Source organism: Artemia sp. Qi Xiang Cuo, chromosome 8 (assembly GCF_049724085.1).
Source record: "Artemia sp. Qi Xiang Cuo chromosome 8, ASM4972408v1, whole genome shotgun sequence".
In the NCBI taxonomy this organism is placed as follows: domain Eukaryota; kingdom Metazoa; phylum Arthropoda; class Branchiopoda; order Anostraca; family Artemiidae; genus Artemia; species Artemia sp. Qi Xiang Cuo.
This window is the reverse complement of record NC_142801.1, coordinates 22,647,130-22,671,437: the sequence shown is the minus strand read 5'-3', so window position 1 is coordinate 22,671,437 and position 24,308 is coordinate 22,647,130. Positions and strand designations below refer to the sequence as shown.

The 24,308-nt window shown below is 33.5% G+C and overlaps 1 protein-coding gene across 2 annotated transcripts in view; it reads right to left on the bottom strand.

Moving 5' to 3' along the window:
* The window catches only part of LOC148949248 (mitochondrial import inner membrane translocase subunit TIM44), a 36,907-nt gene that overhangs the window by 6,062 nt on the left and 6,537 nt on the right, over positions 1-24,308 (bottom strand). For both annotated transcript variants that reach the window (XM_089093293.1, XM_089093294.1), the window contains exons 2-4: positions 11,111-11,355; positions 7,014-7,147; positions 1,527-1,806 (exon numbers count right to left, since the gene is read on the bottom strand). In XM_089093293.1, the coding sequence (XP_088949419.1) occupies positions 1,527-1,806; positions 7,014-7,147; positions 11,111-11,355 (659 nt within the window). The remainder of the gene's footprint in view (positions 1-1,526; positions 1,807-7,013; positions 7,148-11,110; positions 11,356-24,308) is intronic.

Sequence of the window (24,308 nt, the reverse complement as noted above, 5' to 3'; positions counted from 1 at the left end):
GAAGGAAATTTACATTAGACATCAAAAGCTAATATGTTTTAAGGTGAGACGTAGATGTTTTTTTTTTCAAAAGCGAAATCTAAACTTTTGAAGCGACTAAAAAGTTCTAGAAGTCTTAGCCGAGTGGGTAGCACGTTAGACTTTAAATTCTTTGCTGTGAGGACAGGGGTCGAGTCCTGTTACTTGTTATTTGGTTTGAAAAGGGGGTCAGTGAGCTCTGTAATCTCAGCCAGAGTTTACCCAGCTCTAAATGGGTACCTGGAGAATCTGGGGAAGATAAACAGGATTGTGGTGCGAAAGCACAGGATGGCTGGCCTCCAAACCCTCATTGCACTTCCTGGCTGAGGGGCCATGAAACAGAGATCACCACCACCAGCAGGGGCTGCAAAGTCCAGTACCGTGCTTTTTAACTTAAAAAAAGTATATCTCTAGTCTTTCATTAAAGTTTCTTAGACCTCACTGCCTTTCGATTTTATGCATCGTTACCTACTTAACATAAAACAATTTATCTTTTATATAACAAGATTTGCCAGTTACTATATACTGGCCTATAGAGGCTTTTGGGGGGCAGTAGCCCTACTTTTATTTCTGTTCGTTTTAAACTTGACCTGAAGATTCATTTGTTTTTCTGTCCGTTTTAGAATTCCTCTATTCATCCATAGGAGTATGTGCTATCTATACGTTTAAAGTGATTACTCATTTTATCTCTATTCATTTTGGGTACAGTTTATTCACTAAAAATAATTTCTGTTAATTTTAGGTTTTAATATGTCTTTTTACTTCTTTTCCTATTTCTTTATTTTTTTCTATTTTAGGTTTTAGTTGTTGATCCCTTTTAACTTTTCTTTGAGGAAAAGTTATTTTTCAGAAAACAATTTTTAAAATTAATTTCTTATCGTTTTTAAATGACAAAGTTGTATAATGGGCAAACTGTGGGAATATTTTTAAGGTCCTTCTTCAGTTTTTCTGCTTAAAAACTAGACAGATGGAATGTAAGTTAAGCTAGGGCAAAATTTTAATATACAGTCGAAATTTCAGATCAGCTGTAATTTTGAGGAACAATTTTTTTTTAATAATATCCTTACTGTGACCTTTGTGGTGGATGAAGAGGGGGATTTTTATTCGGCAAATGGAAATTTTTGGGAAAATGGGCAATTGGATTTTTATTGGGCAATTTCATGGGCAAATAAAAATTTGCCCATGGATCAAGAGATCATGGTTGCAATGACAGCTGCAACTTAGCAAAGGACACACCACGGCCCATAGCAACAAACACTTTTAAAACATGAAAAAAATTGCCATTCCTAGATGATTCAGGAATAATAACTATTATCTACAATAATCTTAACAGTAAAATGTTTAAAATATAACTTATAGTTATATATAGTTATAACTTATAGTTAAGCGTCAAGTTGTCTGTTTGAATATCCAACGATGATACGGTTATTGTAAACCACTAAAAAAAGAGAAATAAAGAAATAAATAAAGAAAGAAAATAAAAATAAAACGAGAATCCCGTTTGTTACCTAGAGTCTTTATGAAGTTCGATTCCAGTGGCTTCTGTGTTGACTTGAATAACTTTAGCTGTTTCACTATCTAATTCTTCCTTTCGTTTCCTTAACCGCAACGGAGGTCGATAGACCCGAGATCCTGTAGCTAATGCTCCTTCGTCAATCTCCTTTTTTACAGCCTGTGCAGTCTTTGAAATTGTCTGGAATGTTGAAGTCTCACCCAGCTTCTTTCCAGTTTCTGCTATACTGCTTGCAGCCCCACGTGCAGTCTTACTAATCTCCTCGGTTATTTCGCCTAAAGTAATAATAGTCTGAATTTTTTACAAGTAACATAACAGCAAAAAGTAATTCTTTCCTAACTTTGGCCCTCCACGCTTTTGGCACAAAATCAAGAAATTTTCCAACGACCCATCTCCACTTTTATAGTACCCCCTCCCCACTTAAATTATCTATTTAAATTTTTCACTTCTATGGATTGTATTAGAACTATTAAATTACCCTCCTTAACTTTTCATTTTTGTCAATCATTTGTAGTATCAATTCCATTTCCAAGTAAAAAAAAAAAAAAAACAAAAAAAAAAAAAAAAAAAAAACACACACACACTAGCAGCCTAATCCCGGTTTCCAGCCTCAGTCTGTCAATGTTGTCACATAAATATATTCACTTATTTAGGGCTGCTTTGGTAAAACAGACAAAAAATATAAAGCTTTAAAATCTATATAATTAGTCCCATAAAAACATCGAGAATCCAGAAATTTAATAGACTGTTATTTTTTACCCTTCTTTCAGTGTTTAAGCATGCTTAAACTTGATTTCAAATTTTTGGCACTGGTACCTGGTAGTAATTGCATAAACCATGTTTGGGATGTAAAACTTAATATCAGACATTTGTGACATTTCCTTAAATAAGAAAAAATATTAGGAAAACGCTATTACCTACCATAAATAGTTTCCAAAAAAGTCGTATTTTTCCAAGTTTCATTTTGTTACATATTTTGTTTTAGTACCTTAACCCCCCCGCCGCCCCCCACAAAAATCAAAAGGTGAGTTACCTAGATTTATGGGGGTTTTTAAATCTGATAAATTTTTAGTTAAAAATGTAAAAAAGAGCATGTTTATGCTCAAATCTTTAATTTTTTTTTCAGGAGAAGGGGTTATTTGAAAAAGAACTTGGGCAGTAACCCGAATCAGATTCCATGTAGTTGAGACAAGGAATTATTAGAACAGCTCTTCAAAATTCGGTCAGAAAAGAGGTGGGGAGCTATAGGATAGTTTTTTTAGTTTTTAAGTACCAAGGCCATCAACACGAACATGCTTTCTTTTGGTTGCTTCAAAATTATGAAGTTTTTATGGCACTATCACATTTTCGCCAGTGTTGCCATGTTGAACCGTGAGAACAACCAACGCTAATTATTTAAATTTGGCAAAGCTTTCCGCCCGTAAAATTTCAACCATTAATAATCTCTTTATTTCAAAACAAAACTTCACCTTCTAATGAAAGCTAAAACTCCTCAAGCTGCTTTCCACCATATGTGTTTAGCTTGTTTTTGGCTGATTTTTTACCCACTTACCTTTTTTTTTAATTTGGTACCTGCTGCTGCAAAAAACTTCCTAATTACATATAGCGATCTTTTTCATTAAAGTCAAATTCCCGATTTTTCAAGATGTATATAACTATGTAAGTTTAAAATAACTCTAACCTAAAGTAGGCATGTATGTACAATTTTTCACATTCACTTGGCACGGGTTCAAGTCCCTCCCTCCCCGCAATTACATCCATCGATCTTAGACTTTTCATATTTGTTGTATAACTGTCCTGTTTTTGATAAGTTTTACCAAACATGGCCCTCTCCCCCAAACACAAGTTTCTCAACAATAAATTCATGCATACATGACTGGCTAACCCCCACCCCTCCGAAATTTCACCTGAATTCTCATATATTTATACTCTTCGTACCCTTTTTTTGCATAAATAAATCTGTATTTTTCAGAAATCGAAGATGTATATATGCTTCTTTGAGAAAGGTTACTGCTTGTATTTTTACTTGACGGCTATAGAAATAAAACATACACTGTCATGCTTAGCGTAAAATACCTGTCTCAATAACTTGGATATATTGGTAATGATGGTTTCCGTCATCACTACATCCCTAATTTAGTCCTGCTAAGGCAATTTTTTATCTTTCCTTATTTCTGTCTAAAGCCATTCTTGAAAAAAAAAACCCAAAAATAAAAAACAAACTAGGGACAATACTTCCACAATAGTCAAAATACCCAAATTACCAAATTTACTTTTCCTTTAGTCTATTCCATCCCTCTTTATGGTTGAGAGACATGACCAGTAAAAACTACTGGAATCTAGTACTTTTGATCATAAAAGCCAGAACCACTTCGCTAAGCAGTCACTGTATTGGTGACACGCCATTTTTGTTTATTAAAAAGGCCTCTTGTTGACACTATCAAGTAACATATTTCGGGCGTTCGTCTTCTTTTGCTAACGAACATTTTACGAATTTTATGTTCAAAAACGCAAACTGTCAAATATCTTCTTTAAGACCCGTTTTATTTATCTTTTTTTTACTTTTGGGTTACTTATATGAGAGATATAGCTTCCTACTACGAAATAAAACAGACTAGCTCCTCAATATTCCTCAAATGCAAAGACAAGATAAAGAATATAGATACGTACTTTGCACATTGCATGGTAGGGGTGTTTTACCCGAAAGTGTTTTACTTTGGCGCTTTACATTTCGCCATGTCCTTAAACAAATTGCATGGCTGCTTCACAGGAGAAGCAACCTGATGACTTCGCAAGAGAACAAAATTACAATTAAGAGCTATTTTTGTAGGAAAAGTGTTTTTTGAAGCGGAGGGGTTAAGCAAGAAAAAGCAAATACCTACACTCTATATATGACTAATATGGATCACTTTTCGGGTACAGTACAAACATTAAACTAGATAACCCACAGAATTGTTTGGTATGGCAGCCCTGTATAAGCAAGTCACGCGGAAAATCAGAAACAGACGAAAATCTACACAAAATATTGTTAACGCGTTTTATTTACATTCAATTATCAAGAATGGCTTGGAACTGTATGCAGACGATTCCAAACTCTTTGGTCAAGCCACCTCTATAGAAAATTGCTCTTCTCTCAGGAAGATCTTAACAACCTCTGTCTGTGAGCAACAACCTGGACGCTTGAGTTCAACCCATACAAATGTAAAGTCCTTCATCTCGGGACAAACAATCCTTGCCATAGTTATCACATGATTGACTCTGCAGGTGCCAATATGCCCATTCAGAGTGCCGAGGAAGAGCGTGATCTTGGGGTATTAATTGATGATAAGCTCAAGTTTCATAGTCACTGTCGGAACCAAGCAGCTAAGGCAAACAAGGTCCTTGGTTTGATCAAGTGTTCAGTAACAAGTCTCCAACCAAGAGTTATCAAGAAGTTTTACACGGCCCTTGTTCGTCCCCATCTTGAGTTTGGCAGGTCGGTTGCCAACCCGCAATTTAGGTGTGATATGGAGATACTTGAGAAGGTCCAACGTAGAGCAACCAAGCTTCCGTTTGCCAAAAAACAAATCTCCTACGAGCAACGACTAGAAAAGCTTGACCTGCCTACCCTAACGTACTGTAGAGAGAGAGAGATGTCATCTTCGCTTTTAAGATGATGACCAGTGACACCATCAAGCCCGTTTTCGATCACAGTGAATACACCAGAACACAATGAAGTCCCATAAGACGGCATAAAAATTTTAGCAGAAAGCGTGAGAAGTTCAACTTCTTCACCAATCATGTTGTTCCACTGTGGAATTCACTCAGCGAATCTACCGTGTAAGCCAGATAAGTTGATAGCTTCAAGGTTGGTGTTGACCGTGATTGGAGCGGCAAGTCATTTAAAGACGCAGTGGGATGAACCAGCATCATCGAGCAGGGTTTATTAGGTGCCACCCGCCCCCTTTAGCCCCCAAATACGCCCGACCGCCGATACATCTAGTGACACCCAACAAGGAAACCAAACTGTCCTGTTTATATGAAAATAATGATGATCCACTTATGAACTGTGATATGAAATTGTGTTAACGGTCCTGTTGTAATGAACTGTGTTAACTGTCCTGTATATATGTAAATATTGATAATCCACTCATGAACTGTGACATGAAGATTATCAAGTCAATGTTACCTGGCAACATCTACAGGTTCTTCAACCTTGGTCGCTAGAAGATGCGATTTAAGGTAATTTAAGGTAATTGTTTCAGTATTTTTCATGAACATTTTTACATTATTATCATTTAAATTTTCTTTTTTTAGAAACCGCGTTATTCTAACCTAATTAGATCGTATAGTACTTAGTATTGTTATTCTGCATATACATAATTTGTACTTCCTAAAACACTTTGGGTTCCTTCAAGAACAGCAGACAATTGAGAGCTTACTGTAAGACTAATATTAGATAGCCTCTTCCCCAATCAATGCTGGTCTTAAAACCTCCCAGAGAGCACTTAAGGGCAAATTATCTAATTTCTGTCAAAAACCTCAAACCTTAAAATAGTTAATATGATGCTGCAAATCACCATCCTCCTTACAAAAACTGCCCTCGCTAAAACACAAAAACTACTTCTAACTTACAAAACTGCTCTCACTTCTAAGCTATCATGGACCCGGGAACTTAGTTCTAATTCGTTTATTTACCATGGTTAATTCATAGTGTATTACACTGATAGATTACGTCAGAAACACAATTAACAATGCCTTACAAGAGGGCAAACAAGGGGTAAGGGTCTTTATTTGCACTTTTGCATTCCATCAAAATTTCCTGGGATATTCCAATTTATAAGCTATTCCTATTTATATAGTTTTATCTAAAGCTTCAGCCATTTTTCATCGATTTTCCAATTTAGGGCCATCTATCTTTATCTTCTTTTTTGTCTTACCTTATTTGCATATTTCTTTATTATACTTAAATTTCTAAATTTAAAAAAAAGACAAGTGCCTTTGAGCTGCATAAAATATACCAAAGGCATATACAAAATATTATTTGCAAATCAATTCTTTTTGTTATTCAATACAAGCATAAAAATAAAGAAAAGAAAATCGAAAAATATTATAACTTGACCAAAGAAATACCTAGATGGCACGATGAGCAAGAAGTTCCCTGCCAGGGAGTGCAACATATTTCTATACATTACTTAATATGGTATTATAGATAGGAGTATTTCAGCAAAATCCTGTACCCTATTTTAACGAGGGTGGAGTATTGTGTTTTTTACTTAAAAGATTATAGTCCTGTAAATTGTTTGTGAACCCCTGGCCTAGATATTGAGGTTTGCTGAAAAATGTTCAGAATCATCCTAGGTGAACTTCCCCTCATCCTAAGATATTACCCTCCTTTCATCTGTGGGATTTTGCGGTACAATATAAATTAGCCATCTTTTTCTCTTAACTATTATCTGCGCAAATTAGGGTGGCACATTTGCGCCATAGCTGAGAAACAAACCTGCTTTTCGCCCAATCTCTGATTTCCCAGCCTCCTCAATTACATCTTGCAGCTTTTCCTTAAAGGCTGATGCTCCACCTTTTAAAAAATCACCACTCTTTTCTGCCTCCGCTTCAATATTGTGGAACTTTTGTCTAAAATAAAACAATAAACCTATTATCGATGTCCAAAAATATTTTATTCTTACGTTGATTACGTTGAACAGATTAGCTAATCTAAACCCAGAGGGCTAGGGGGGTCTCTAAATATGTTTCAAGGAAAACTCCCACTTGTTAATAAAAATACATTGACAATATATAACAATAGGTAAAACTTTATTTGATTCCTCTTGTCTTAACAACCATGGATGACAATACACTAATTTAGTGTTTCCAAACTCATCATAATGTTGGACCTACATAAAAACACGACTATTAATAAACCCTACCATATTATAGAGAGGTTATTCAGACCATATTCATATTCAGAGAGGTTATTTTTGGCCATGGCCTACCCTAATTTTCAAGATTAACTTTTATAAATGCTTCCCATGCAAGAAGTTTTTCAAATAAAACTAAACTAGAGTAGAGTCACTTTTTATTTACAACAAGACATAAACACTGTTAACCAACAAAAACGCAAATGTCTTATGCCATAATTAAGTGCATTACCTCTTACAAAGAAAAGGAAAAATCATCATACAGACTACATTTTCAATAATTTAAACGGCTATATCTTACCAAAATAAAACAAGAAAAACAAAAACAACCTGACACTATAAAGTCACAACCTGTTTCTTTAATACATTAAATAACTGAACCTTATCAGGGCACTCTCAAATTCGTAATGGTAAAGAGTTCCATATTGTTGGTCCCATGTGACGGAGGCTAAAACTGACTCTAGTTGTAGGTCGTAATACCGATGAAAAATATGATGTATGAGATGTGGGGTAGTTATGATATTACGAGTTTGTCGTAAAAATTGTAGAAAATCTTGATGGAAGTTGAGCAAAGGTAAATTCATAGTCAATACGGGAAATAGAAATCAGATGGATCTGAATAATCGAAAATATACCGAAAGACCCGTATAGGTGTTTTATTGAAGCTGAACAATCAATATTAAAAAGAATTCTAAGTGATTTATTTTGCAAAATTTTCATTCTTTCATAATTAGATGCAAAAGTAGATGCTCAAACTGCAATACAATAAAGGAAATAAGGGTGAACAAGAGAAAAATAAACTGTCTTCAAAATATTTTTAGGAAAATGATGGCGCAACCGTTAAAGAATCCAAACATTTCTTGATATGGTCAGCGACAATATTTTAATGTGTTCTTGGAAAGATAAATTTTCATCCAGGAAAATTCCAAGATACTTAAAATGGCGAACAAGTTTAAGTTCAACATTATTCAAAAAAATAGAAAAAAGCTGCTTTGAACTGTGCCCGTACGTGAAAACAACATATATTGACATTTCTTTTCATTAAGAACAAGTAGATTCCTAGCATACCAATCAGATGCAGCTGAAAGTGTCCCATTAAAGTTTAAAAACAGTCTATCCAAATCAGAATGGGATCCAAAAAGTACATCAGCAAACATAATAATTTTGCACAGCGGTAAAGCTTCAGGCAAATCATTTATAAAAAGAAGGAACAATATAGGTCCTAAGACAGAGCCTAGAGGAACACCACATGATATGGAGAAACAATTAGACCAAATAGCGCTTCCACGATCAAAATATTCTAGCTTCCTACGAGAAAGATACGATTTAAACAAAAAAACTTAGAGAACTTGATGAAAATCCATATTCTTTTAATTTAATAAGAAGCAAACGATGAAAAACTTGGCAACATCATTAAAATCAAATAGTCTACCAAGCGTGAAACTACCAGGATTGATAAATAAATGAAACCCAAAACAAACAGAAATTAATATAAATAACCGAGTCAAACTAAAAACGAGCAGAAATTAACATAAGTTGGGCTCAGAGCCCCTATGCCTTCCCAAGGCCAGAACATAATTTGCACTTTACTGAAAAAAATATAAATGAATGTGCATTGCCAGTTTAATACACATATACTAATATTTAGCTATCAAAATTTTAATATTATTTGACTTATTAAAGTTATAAAAGTAAAAACATTTATATTTTTTTCAGTAAAGTGCAAATTATGTTCTGGGCTAGGGACGGCATTCACGCTTGGTAAATTATTTGATTTTATTTTTGCTCATTTTTGGTTTAATGGAGTTCTTTACTTTTCTTTGAAAAACTTATTTTGTGGGAAAAGTTATTTTAATGAATCAAGAAAAATCGCCAAGTCACTTTGACGACCATCAAGAGCATCAGTTATTTCAAGTAAAGGATCAAGTACTGCCCACTCAGTTGACCTGCCTTTAATGAATCCATATTGAGGTGTGTGCAAGATTTTATTATCCATAAGAAAATTTTTAAGTTGTTTATGTGCATTTTTTTCAAGAATTTTGCTAAAAACAGAAAGGAGAGTTATCCCTCTATAATTTGAAGGGTAAGTGGGACTCTTACTTTATAAAGGAATAAAATTTGCCTTTTTAAGCAAATCAGGGAATATTTCATTAACTAAATATAAATTAAAAATATGTACATTAAAAGAGAGAAGAAACATTTGATGCTATTTGTCTGACAATTCGATTAGAAAATCTAAAATCACATCTTGATGAGTAATCACGTAAAGCGAAAATAATTTCCCAGAAGGGACAAAATCATCAAGATCCGGGGTATCTGGAATTGACCTTATACTGGATGCCAGCTTAAATCCTGCAGTACTAAAAATATCACCAAAAGCATTCATAATTATTTTAGGGTCTGAAATATTTTACCCATCTTTTGGGTTTCATTTATTTATGAAAATGATATTTTTTACAATTTACATTTTCCAGATTTATTTCCTGAAGACAATAAGCAGAAGTATGTATTATTTAACGATAATGATCATTAAATAATACAAAGCATAGTAGTGCTGTAAGGTGGCGCCATCTTTCCTAAATATGCACGTAGCAGTAGCCCTCTTATATTTAGGGCAACTCTGTGAACGGTTTTAAAAACAAATAGAAATTGAACATAAAAAATTAATCTTTTTCAAATAAAAGTAACATGATGTTAAAACTCAAAATGAACTGAAATTATTCTCTCTATTGGGAGGGGACTGCTCCTTGCTAACCTTTCACTCTTTTCATTAAAACCTAACTTTTTTATCGCTGATGTTTTCAGAACAACTTTACAATTTTCATATTCTAATCCATTAGAATAATTGTAAAAAAAAAAATTTCACTATGATTTTGTGTTTTTTACTCAGGTGTAGCTTCTTGGTATGTATGCTTGCATGCATGAAAAAAGAAAGAAAAAAAAAGTATTGACAGCAGTCACCTAGCTACAGAGTATTATTTCTCTTTATTACACATTTGCTAATTAATCAATCCTTGCTTGTCCTTAATTCATTTATAGACACTGCATTGATTTCCGACCCCCAACCAGAAAAAAGTCTTAAACTGTGCCTCTGTCCAAATGTTCTTTTTGATATAATTAATTTGTTAAATAAGTAAATTTCCTTGCTTTCTTCCCCTTTTTTCCATTCATTGCGTAAAGTTTATTTATTATCTTTGGATAAACTATTCTTGCATGCTATATTCTACTAATTTTTTGAATTTTATATTACTCAATTTAGGCATAAAACTTTCATTTTTAATTAGCTTCCAATATATTTTTTCTTTTTACTTGACATAAGGAGCAAATTTGACTCTACAAGAGCTTGTACTAGTCTTTTGGAGATCACAAATATCTTAAAGGGGGGGGGGGGTCTTTTCAACAAAACCCCAAAAGACCAAACATATATATCACAATTTTTCCATACTTAAACACACAGCTTTTGGTTGTTCTTCCTTGATATTAGTACTAGCAAAGGAATATTTTATTTTCTTTAATACATTTTCAATTTGGTATAAGTTCAATAGTTAAAGGATTACAAAGACACAACTCTGAGTGAAATGCAAAACAGCACTGAAAAACTGAATTTTAATTAAACAAAATGAAAACTTTCTGGTGTAAAAAAAAAGAGCCAAGACTGTAGAAAAAAAAAACAACAAACCTAGCTTTTTTTAAAGCATCAGACTGTTCAAGTTTGGCAGCTTCTTCTCTGAACTTTTTTAGATTATCCTTCATTTCCTTGTTTCTTGCCATTTCTTGCTTCAGATTTTCAACAAAACTAGATATGAAAGATGGACGTTTATCAGAGTAAAACCTAACATCTTGCTGTTGTAATAAAATTTGGCTGCTTTGAGCTAATTTGATTGTTGAGGGCTCAGTCCTAATTGAGGCGTTTTTGACAAGGCCCTAAAACAGAAGAAATTAATGATAATACCTGTAAAGTACATTCAAAGTGACATCAAAATTGGTAGTCAAGTCACACAAGTATTTGTCCAATAAGAGAGCCATACTTACTTCCACCATTTACCCATGCCATTTAACAAAACACTTGGGAAACAAGCTTTTGACATCATTTTTATGATGTCATAAATGGGCTAAAAAGGGCTAAATCCCAGATTTGCCTGAAAAGGGCTTATCCCAAAAAGGGCATCGAAATCCTAAAAAGGGCTTATCCCAGATTTGCCTCTCAATTACTCGGACTATCTGTTTTGGCTTATTCTACAATTAGCCATGTCTTGATGCCTACTGCAAAATACTTGATTTTAATGCAAATTAATGATTTTACAATAAGTGACGTCTGTCACGCAACAACTCAAAATCAATGCAATCTTTCATCCCTTAATTCTATATACTTGATTCTACCTTAGTTCTGCCCTAGGAGTGACCCATGGATGGATGATAGATAGACTTATCTATCAACAAATGAAATGACATCAATTTTTATACAATCCTAAAAAGGGCTTATCTCAGATTTGCCTCTCAAATACTCGGACTATCTGTTTTTGCTTTTTCTACAATTAGCCATGTTTTGATGCCTACTGTAAAATATTTGATTTTAATGCAAATTAATGATTTTACCATACGTGACGTCTGTCACGCAACAACTCAAAATCAATGCAATCTTTCATCCCTTAATTCTATATACTTGATTCTACCAGGGTTCTGCCCTAGGAATGACCTATGGATGGATGATAGATAGACTTATCTATCAACAAATGAAATGATATCATTTTTATACAATTCTAAAAAGGGCTTATCCCAGATTTGCCTCTCAATTACTTGGAATATCTGTCTTGGCTTTTTTCCACAATTAGCCATGTCTTGATGCCTACTACAAAATACTTGATTTTAATTCAAAAATTGAATTAACATTGAATTCAATTAATGCTTTTAATTGAAAAGTTTAACAAAATAAAAATGAGGTTTCTACTTTTTTTAATTATATAAATTACACTTTAATTTTCACAGTTGTAGCAATAGCTGGAACCTAGTAAATAGCAAACCATGGTCTATAATAACAAAAAATTGAAACATGTTTTGAAAACAACTATTTAGTGAAAAACATGGCTCATTTAAGCTGATTTGTGGTAAAGCTTTCTAATTTAGTTAATTATTAATTGAGTAAAAATATATTAAGACGCAAAAACAAAGTTTCAAAATACCACTTTTTAAGATAAAGATACAAATCGTGGAATGTGTGGGCTTGGAGGGAACTTGCTCAATAACCAATTTCCTGGCTAAATGCGTCAATGTACCGGAAGTACGTGGTTAGTTTTTCATACATATACCCCGATTTTTGGGACTGAAGGCAGACCTTTTGACTTGCCGGGTGAACCTCTGCCCATTTATTTTCTCATTAGAAATACCTTGGGATTTTGTCGGATCATTGTAAGTGTCTGTATCTTATTATATATTATTGTAGTTTTTGAGACTTGTGGTCTACTTGGGACAGCCGGTCCCAGTAGGGAGTATATATCTGATTATTATTATATGTTAAATGAATAAAAGTATTGTATTTTAGACAACCTATCTACAATCTACCTTTAGCCCTCGAATATACGCAGTCGGTACGCCTCATTAGTTCAGTCATAGCCTAAGGCACGCTACCAAAGTTTAATTACCTTAGGGCCAGAGATTATCTCCCCTATAAAGGGAGAATAAAGGCATCTACAACTACAACCCCCCAATACCATAAAATACACTTCACAACAACTGGTGGCCGCTAGAAAAACTGGGTCGAGAAGGCTAAATAAAAAATAGTAGATTAAAATAAGATGGCTTTACCAGAGGAATAATGACTTCCCAATCAACAGTACTTGAAATTGCAAAAATTATACCAGAATACGCCGGAAATTCAGTTGTAGATGAGTTTGTCGAAAAATTAAAAATTTTCGATGAACTAACAGAATCGTTCGAGAATAAGGTCAAAGAGCAGTGCGTTGCAGCTAGATTAAAGGGAAACGCCCTTAAGCATTTTAAGGCAATTTAAGGAAAAAGAGCCCAAGGACATCAGTACTCTAATTGAATCTTGTAAAACAAGATTCATAGAGACAAGCATCTCCGTGAGGCTAAGAACAGAGGTAGTCACATTCGATACCTCAACTAGTATCAGGGAATATGCAGACAAAATTTGTAGATCAGTGTGTTTACAATTAGAGAAAGGAGGAAATGACGAGACAGTACAAAAAGTACAACTACATACTTTTACCCAAGGGTTACCGAAAAAGTTATTAAGACTAATATTATCGCGGAAACCTGAAAATTTAGAGCAGGCTATAATACTAATCGAAACAGAGGTAAAAATTGACGAGGCTATGAAAAGGTTTGATCAGATGTCAATAAATAACACAGGAGCCCAAGAAAGAAAAAAATATGAAAGGGGACAGAAGAGGATGAACTTTGAGGAGCCGAATCGTGAACCAAAAAGGCATGAGGAAGGCCAATCCTTCCCACCATGGACTGACCCCTCCCCATTTGACGACCAATCCCATGGTACTAGATCCTTAATGACTTGGAATACCAAGTATTATGGACACCCACCTCCTCCTCCAGAGGAAAATTATAGAGCAAATGGTGGCAGGTCAAGAATATATAGAAATAGACAAAGACCCACCGAGGAAGGTTAAATTACCAAGAAATATATTAAAAGATTTAATTTCTATAAATGTAGCAAACCAAATCAATATTTGGCAGATCGATGGCAAAAAATATCGAAAAAAGGCCAGATATACACAAAAAAACACCAGTTGAGAACGCAGGAAGAGAGAAATTTAGAAAGGCAGGGAATAAATAATACTTGGCAAACACCTAATAATATTCCTGAATTTAGGCCTAGAAGGCAAATGGTAAGCAATACCAAGAGTCAAAGTAGCAGCGCTGAAGAAAACTGGGATAATCCCAGAAATTTTTGGCCAAACAGTGGGCATTTAAGCGGACAAACAAGCCTGTAAGGGTCGACAAAGCTGTTTCCTTACAAAGACCCCTATATAGTTTAGAATGTTGTGATACAAATGCAAATAATAATAATCTACCGATTCTGCGTTGTTTTAAAATTGAGTTTTTTCAAAATTTACCATGTTTACTAGATACATGCGCATCTAAATCATTAATTCGAGAGGAAGTTTTTAATAAGTTTCCTCCTAGTGTCAAAAATCAAGTAAGCAGATGCCAAACTACACTAAAATCAGTGACTGGGCAAAAGCTGACAATTTTGGGAGAATGTCCACTAAAATATAGTGCAGGGGATAAAGAATTAACATTAACAGTAATAATATGCAAGCAGCTACCATTTTCTTGTATTCTAGGAGTGGTTGCCATCAGAAAATATGGGATTGTATGGGAACCCATATCCAATACAATCACAATAAACCAGGCAAATGAAAATAATAGGCAAAATTTGCATAACAACAAATAACGAAAGTGAAGATTCGAATTATAACCTAAAAATAAGCGGAAAAATCACAATAGAAGGGGGAACGACAGCTCAAGTTCTAGCTACATTAAATGAAAAAGAAGGAAAGGTTAAAATAATGAATGCCGTGATAGGGGGGGTACACCATAAGGGAACACCCAATGATTTTCGTGGAAAATCAAGTTAAAAAATTGAAAATAGTCTAACGTACTTAAAACTATCAAATCTAAGTAATAATAAAATAAAACTGAACCAGGTAGAACTTGGATCAGTAGAAAAGATTTCAAATTCGGAAATAAAATCTCTAAACAGTCCAGAATTAAGCGTAAACTTCACTAGCCACGACTATTTATCCTCATTAAAACCACAACCACAAGAAGAGTATGGAATGTCGAAAACGGATTTTTTGCAACAATTTGATTTAAAACATTTACCGGGACACGTAAAAACTAGGGTGGAAAATATTCTTTGGGATTTTAAATGGACTTTTGCAAGACACAAAGCAGATTACGGATTAACTTACTTAATCACACACAAGATATCAACAGAGGACCCTCCAATCAAAAAGTCGCCGTATAAAACACCTTATCATTTAAAGCCATGGCTAGAAAGCCAAATAACAGAAATGGAAGATCAGGGAATAATTAAAGAAAGTATTAGCGATTGGTGTTTTCCATTAGTAATAGTCAGGAAAAAAGATAACACCTGGAGATTATGTATAGATTTTAGGGCACTGAATGCCGTCACGATTAAAGACGTGATGAAACTACCAAGAAATGATACAATTTTAGATTCGTTAGGGGGTTCAAAATATTACACTAGTTTTGATTTAATAGCAGGATATTGGCAAATCGCTTTAGATGCAGAAACAAAGCATAAGGCTACAGTAATCTTAGACGATGGGAGAACTTTCACATTTGAACGTATGCCATTTGGCTTATCATTTAGTCCAAATTGTTTTAGTCGCCTAATGAATTTGGTGTTAAAAGATAACGAACCAGGAAGGAAAAAAGACACCCTGGCTTATTTAGATGATGTAATTCTGTTTAATGAAAACTTGGAAGACCACTTGGTTGGACTTAGAAATATACTGGAAAAGTTTGAAAAAGCAGGCTTAAAATTAAAACCAGAAAAGTTAAAAATAGTAGTACCAAAATTATTATTCCTTGGACACCTGATAAACCAATGTACTATTTCACCAAATCCAGAAAAATTTACAGTCATAGAAAATTTACAGCCTCCTAAAGATAAAAAAAGCTGCAGATCAGTTTGTGGTTTGTTAAGCTATTTCAGACGATATATTAAAAATTATGCCACAATAGCACAACTTTTGACGAACCTTTTAAAAAAATCAGGTAAATTCGAATGTCCAGCGGAAGCAAAACAAACACTAAATGAAATAAAAAGGCAATTATTACTGGCACCAATACAAACAGATGCTTCGGGGTACGGTATAGGGGCCATATTATTAAACATAAATTCTGAAGGAGTAGAATTAATAGTTCAATACGCCAGTAGGTCACTGACGGAAGCAGAAAAAAATACTCGACAGTTGAAAGGGAGTGTTTATCAGTGGTAGTTTTTACAGAATATTTTCGACAATTTTTACTTGTAAAAAAAATTATTTTACGCGTAGACCAATAATCACTAATTTGGCTACATACGATGCAAAATACTTCAGCCCGGCTGACACGGTGGATACTACGTCTGCAAGCATATTCATATACCCCAATATATATAAAGGGCCGTACAAATATTGACGAAATCCAGATAAGGAAAAAAATGCGATAGCAACCATCCAGAACAAACTAGAAGGGGTAGAAATACTGTCTAATGAAAACATTTCGAAGCATCAAAATAAAGATGATTTTTGTTTAGCCATGAAATCCTTTTTATCAAAAGGAACGGAACTGCCAGAGCACTTTAAACATTTTTTAAAGGACTTAGATAACTTTGATCTAGACGGAAGTAAAAATCTTCTAGTATGATATCATAGACCATCAGAAGAATAAAGAAGAAATGACTTAAAAATTATTCCAGTAATCCAAAAATATCTGGAAGGAGAATTTTTAAAGATGACACATTCAAAGATTGGCTGTCACATGGGAGACGCAAAAACTATGGGGAGACTGAAGGAAAATTTCTATTTTCCAAAAATGTACTCAAAAGTAAAAGCTTTTATACAAAGCTGCCAAGAGTGCGCCAAACAAAAGTCGCCACCAAAGACCCCTAGGGCTGAATTAGGTCAATACCCCACCCCTTCAGGGGTAGGAGAAATAATGTCAATAGACACTTGGGGATCCGGGGAAAGTTTACCAGTTTCCAGGAAAGGAAAGAGGTGCGTACTAACCATAGTAGACCATTTTAATTCATATTTATACGTTTTTCCAATTAAAGACGAAAAGACAAAAACCATTGCGAAAGCTTTGGCCAATTTCCTAAGCCTGGAACACGGAATTTTCCCTAGAGTTTTACTTAGCGACAATGGGCCATGTTTTAGAGCCAAATATTAGACGAAAATACAGAATATCTTAGTTTGAAATGATGTTTTACATAGTTTAACTTGGCCATCGCTAATGAAAAAGTCGAGCGGCATCACATAGAATTAGCGTACATATTGGGAATGTTTACAAGATAGAAAAAGAAAAATTGAGACAAGCATTTACCATTTGTAGTTTTTTCGATAAATGCGACTTTTTCCCGTTCCTTAAAAAGAAACGCCATTTTTTTTGCAACATATAAGAGATCCCAGAATTTGCTTAGATGAAATACAAAATGACAGAATATATTACAACCTAGACCAATATAAGCAAGAGATGGTAATGCGAATGAAAAAAGCTATTGAACAACTTAAAGACAAACTGTAAGATGCAAAAACAGAACAAAAAGACAAGTATGACAGATCAAGCAAAAATAAAACGAGCGACTGCTTATGAGATTTGTTTTTTGTATACGAAACGAATCTTGGAGGAACAAAAAAGTTAAAACCAAAATGTAACGGACCCTAAAGGATTATGAAAATTCTACCAAATAACTTAACATATTCTAAAGCATCAGTATAAGAAAAAGGCAGAAATAGCACCCCATAAAAGAATAAAAAAGAGAGACTTTTTAAAACCGTAGAAGACAGAGACTTTATTTCCAGAAACAGAAATTGAAGACACGATCTCACCAGTATATATCAGAAGACCATATGAATTTTATGACCTTTTTACCGACCAAAACAGTTGGGAGAAGTGGAAGGAATATTTAGCCCAGTCTACAAACTTTCCAAAAAAAGCAAGAGAAAAAGGGAAAAGTTAAATGATCATCAGATACTAGCTATAAAAACGATAGACAAGAGCTTCAAGCACAACCTACTGGTTTAAGACATAATAAACCAGAGGTTAGATCCGTATAGGAAGAAAAATTGGAAGAAACCAAAGAATTATCTGATTTTTATACACTAGACTCACCTAAAGTCGTAACACAAAAATGACTTTTGGAACAGATGTCTTCTACCAGACGCGAGCTAACAGAGTGCGACACTAGAAATTCTTCGACAGAAAACGATATAGGTAAGCCTGGGCCATCCTCGAGAAAACCTTCTTTGAGAGAAAAATTACGGAGAACAGAAAAGAAACCTAAGGAGCAGCAACAAGTTCCTTTGTCAGCAGCACAAGTTGCTAAAACACTTATGAAAAAGGCCAAACATCAAGAGAAACAAAGATTAAAGATATTTGACGAGGCAACAAAACAACACTCGGACTCAGAGCCTTGTAAGCCACACTATAGAGACAACGTAAAAACTTGCCAATATTATAAAGAAGAAAAGCAAAAATTTGGGGTTCAAAACTCGGACCAGGAAACGGAGAAAGGCAGAACAAGCGCAGCCCCCAGCAGATTAATATTTGAAAAAAACAATAACAACAACAACAAAAAATACTAAATAAAAATCAAACGAGTATAAAAGCCACTAAAGAAATATCTATATTTTCTTTTTTAATCAGTATATAAATAATATCAAGTTTTCCTTCAAATATATATCGCCAGTAAAAATTATGACCGTCACCTTCTAACGTTAAATTATAGCTCCGATTTGAAGTGACATCATAGGTTCCCGCAAAAATTTTGTTTCCGATACAAGATAAGACTTCGCAAGCGGTGAAATGTCAAGACTTGTCAAAACGAATTAGGCTTTGCTTCAAAAATGAAAAAAATAAAGGGATATAAGTAAGGCCACGTAACTCTTAAAAGAGTGTAGTGAACCTAATTAAATTATAAATATTTATAATAAGGATTAAAAGGCGATTCTTTTGATATGTATATTGAAAAAATTTATTTCTGGGGGGGTAAAATTAAAAAAAAAAAAAAAAAAAAGAAGGAGGGTAGTTTACTGAAATGGGGTCATTGGAAGCTAGCAAATTTGGAGTGAGCTCAATCACTGCTGGTCTCTCGTTGTTAAGTACATGCAATGCATCTACTGACCTTTGACTCTTCGAGGTGACACCTTCAGTCGAATTTGAAAAAAGATTTGTTTTAAAGAAATTTAAAAATAATTATAGTTGGAAAGGTATCAAGAGTTTACATTAGGGGCCCACTACATGCACAAACTAGCTGTAACCTTATTATAACTAGTCAAGGATATAATAAATTAAACACTTACAAATAAGGAAGATGTGTATAAACAAGAAGCCGTAGATAAAAATGGGTCACAATTTAAAAAGTATAGCACAGCGTAAAGCAAAGTTTTTCTCGGGTATAATTATTATCACATATTAAATAAATTCACAGCAAACCATTAACAGGAATAACAGAGTAAGGACATTGCAGGTCAAAAACACCAATGACAAGAACTGCTTTTGAAAACAAAAAATGCTAAGAGTCTTGTCATTTGGGGGGATCCACCAAGCAAACCAAATACAGATCAAATAAAAGTCAAACTTTGGAGGAGGTTTGAGCTGAATGTTCGCCAATATTCTTGGACATGCTAGGAACATAGCAAGTTCCAACAATATTGGTGGGCACTAAACCCATAAGCTCTTAGAACAAAGTAATAGTCAAAATATCACAAAAGGGGCAAATTACACTCAATGACTGTATAAAACTAAGGCGCAAATTAAACTGAGGATAAAATTCCAGACACGAATAATATAATTTTTTTTTTTATAGGGAAACCACAAAAGATAACCCCTATCTCTATGCAACTTGTGGCACGACATCGGCACTAATTTTTGGTAAAATATCACAGACATGGAATATGTGTCTGCAATGAAAACCACACAATTTTGTGGGAATCAAGGATATCGTAAAACAGTACATTTTTATGAATAAATAAGAACTAGAAATTTCGGGGCAAAACTTAATTAAAAGTGTTCAACAAAAAAATTAGCTGAAAAACTACAGTACTTTTCTAACACCAAAAACTTTCGAAAGAAAAAAAAAATTAAATAATTTCAAAAAAATACAAGTTGCAAAAATTAGATACCCCACCCCCCACCTCTTAGAAATATGGAGATAATGAATTTGATCACAAAGTGTAATCATCATAAAACTTTTTAAGGTTATTGAAAAATAACATGGAATATATAAATATAGGTTTAAAAAAAAAGACATATTTTACTGAAAAAGCGGGAAAAGACTTGAAAAAACCCTTAGGCTCCATTGAAATATCGAATCAAAAAAAAATTAGAAGGGTTCAAGTTGAAAATATAGCCAGACGAAACTAAAAGGAAAAATAAACTCAATGAAGTCAGTTAAACTCTGTTAGACGCACTTATTGAACTTGCCGAACGAAATTGTACTAAATAAGTACAAATAAGTAGCATTAATACTATGGAGCCACCGTTACAATAGTAAACGCGAGCCGATATTAATAGAAATATTGCAGAAATGCGCAAAGAAGTCAAGAAAGGAAATTTTGCTCTCTTACGTGGAAGTTGTTTTCATAAGACTGACTAACATGACATAGAAAATTGGAAGTAATGAACATAATAGACTTGAGAACTAAAAGTTGAAATCTAAGGCAATACCAGTAAAAGTGGGGAAGTTAAAGTTAAAATATTAATTGTCACTTGTGTGTCAAAAACTGAATTACTGTGTGCCATGAAGGCCAGGTATTTTCGGCAGAAGGGCCACTTTTTCTGAAAAAAAGAATAGCCCAAGAAAAAAATTGTAGCCACAAATTATTAAAATTAATTATTTTGTGTGCAGAGTCATCATAGTCTTTTTAGCTGTAGCTGATGACAAGAGAACTTAGAAACGTTATAGGAGCTACCAGAAGGCAGCCCTGGTAAGCAAACCCTCAGGGTACGGGCAAAAGTCAATTGGTAGTGCCAAAACAGGTAAAAAGACGAGTAGCTAAAATTTTTAGCTTATCAGATATAAGCTGTAAATAAAAGCCTTAAACCAAAAAGACATTAAAGCTGAAAAAAGAGAGATTACAGACAAAAACGTTATAAAACTGTCTAAAGTAGGCCTACCTAGAAATTCGAAAAGAATTGAAAAGCTTAAAAGTTTGAATAGACAAACAGGCTTATAAGATAATGACAATTAATGACACAAGTGGGTTCGAAATAGAACCAAAGTTTTAAAACAAAATGTATTTAGTTGTATATGGGAAAAGTTATATGGTTGTAACAAATGTAATTGAGAAAATATATACTGTTATAAATACTAGTCTATACCGTGTTTTGTTTTAAAAAAATGCTTTAAGTTTTAACCAATAGTATAATAACATATCTAGTTTTGCGACTTAAATACTTGTGTAAGTTATTACACAATGCTTATTTATATATACGCTTTTTTAATTTATTTTAAATTTTAAATAGTGATGTAATGTTATATTTAAATTTTTGACATCGATTCAAATCAATATTAATTTTTTTTTTTGTAAAATAATTTGTTTAGTCTTAGGTTGAAAGAATAATCAAGCAAGAAACGTAATTTCACGATTCAAATGTGATATTAATTTTGGAGTGATTAAAAAAGTTGAAAAAATAATCAAGATTAGTTAACTATCAAAGTAATTGATATATACGAAAATTTAGTATTCCATTCTCAAATATATTTGAAAATATATGATTTATGTATATACTAATATGAATATTGATTTTAGATACCACCTTAGAAAATTTTTTTTTGGGAAATCAAATTTTTCGTAGCATCTTTTTAGATCCATTTTTCCTTCAATCATATTTTGACACATTTTTGGAAAGTAGCAAATTTCAAAGCCAGTTCAAATAGATCCTGATACTATCATACATACCATCGGAAACCAAACCATACTTGATCAACAGTTATTTCGAAACTATAGCAGAAAAACAAACTGTACTACAACTTCATCAAAAGTGAGATAAAAACATAACTCAATTTAGGCCTAGAAAATATTCTATACAGCACAATGCCTTATGGTATTGAAATATGTGAAAATGCTTTGTGCTGGAAAAATATGTGAAAATTTAAAAATCAAAATGTTATGTGTAATTTACCCAAGTCATTTCTAAAACTAAATAAAAATTGAAATATCAAACACATTTTTATATAAACCACTAAATAAAAACCACATCGAAAATATAAATTAAATTATTAATTGTTATTAAACTTAAACAAAAAAAAAAATTCATAAAACTATACCAATGAAAATCTAATATTATGTTTAAGCCACATGGGGTCAAGAAAAACAGAAGATGTATATGAAGAGGGTAAAAGAGTAATTGTCAGTCCTAGAGACAGAGAAAGAGAAACAAGGATGAATTTCGAATTGAAATCCTTCGACAAAAAAAGAACATGGCCAATATTGGACCAGAAACAATACCCTAAGGAAACCCATTGAGGGTAGATGCACATAATGACCCAAAGATGGCAGCATAATAGCTGAAAACGAAATTAAGTTGTTTTAAAAGTAAAATATTGAGAATTGGGACAATTTTTCCTTATATAGGGAGTATTGTGGTAAAGCTTTCTAATTTAGTTAATTATTAATTGAGTAAAAATATGGTAAAACGCAAAAAAAAGTTTCAAAATACCACTTTTTAAGATTTTTTAACACACTTTTTAACACACAAATCGTGGAATTTGTGGGCTTGGAGGGAACTTGCTCAATAACCAATTTCCTGGCTAAATGCGTCAATGTACCGGAAGTACGTGGTTAGTATTCCATATATATAATTCGATTTTTGAGACTGAAGTTAGACTTTCTGAGTTGCCGGGTGAATTTCTGCCCGTTTATTATATTATTACCTTGGGAAATACCTTGGGATTTTGTCGGATCAGTGTAGGTGTCTTTATCTTATCGTATATCATTGTAGTTTTGAGACTTGTGGTCTACTTGGGACAGCCGGTCCCAGTAGGGAGTATATATCTGATTATTATTATATGTTAAATGAATAAAAGTATTGTATTTTAGACAACCTATCTACAATCTACCTTTAGCCCTCGAATATACCCAGTCGGAACGCCTCATTAGTTCGGTCATAGCCTAAGGCATGCTACCAAAGTTTAATTACCTTAGGGCCAGAGATTATCTCCCCTATAAAGGGAGAATAAAGGCATCTACAACTACAACCCCCCAATACCACAAATAATACTTCACAACAGATTCATGAAGGGTAAGTATAATTTTCATTTATTTTAATAGTACAATTTATTAACAGTACAATTATTGTACAATTATTAACAGTACAATTATTAATAGTACAATTTATATAACAGAGCCAATTTATGGGAATTTCAAAAACAGCTTGAAACCCCTCAAAAAGGGTTGCAGATCAAACAAAAGTGGACCAATAGAATCATTAGTGTCAAAAACCCTAAGTCAGAGGTTTTTAGTCCCCAGGAAACGTGCTGAAATATCTGTTACCCAGGAAATATCTTTTATTGCTGCCAGTTGCAATTGGTTGCCACAAGTGGATAGATGGTCTGTCATAATCAAATTACATTAATTGGGAAAATCAAATTTTGACCACATTTTGTTAAAAAAGCAATGACTGAGGGCCTTGGGTTTTTAATGAAATAAATCAAGATTAAAGTTCATCAACATAGCAAGGCAGATGAACTTATATTGTATTTCTATATCAAATTGGTAATAGAAAGCAATCATATTGGAATTTACTATGATGCCACACTGGTTGGACATAACAACAAAATAAATAAGAAAACCAAGGATTTTTTCTGTCAGCAAAGAAAGTAAACACACATATTTTAGCCTATGCGTCACTAACATGTCTCTTTTCTTGCTGGTGCTAGTGGGCACCGGAACATCATAGAAAGCTGTTTAATCACTCACTTGAAAACTAATGCTTGTATATACACGCCTTTTATAAATTTGTCTTGATAATGCCATTGTAAAGTAACATATGGCACCAAAAATGGTACTTTTTTGTGCCATTTCTGGAATGAAAAGGCTCAGAAGCATGAAAAGAGTAAAATTAAAATCTATCATAAAACTTTGACTTGAGGTTTTTTTTTC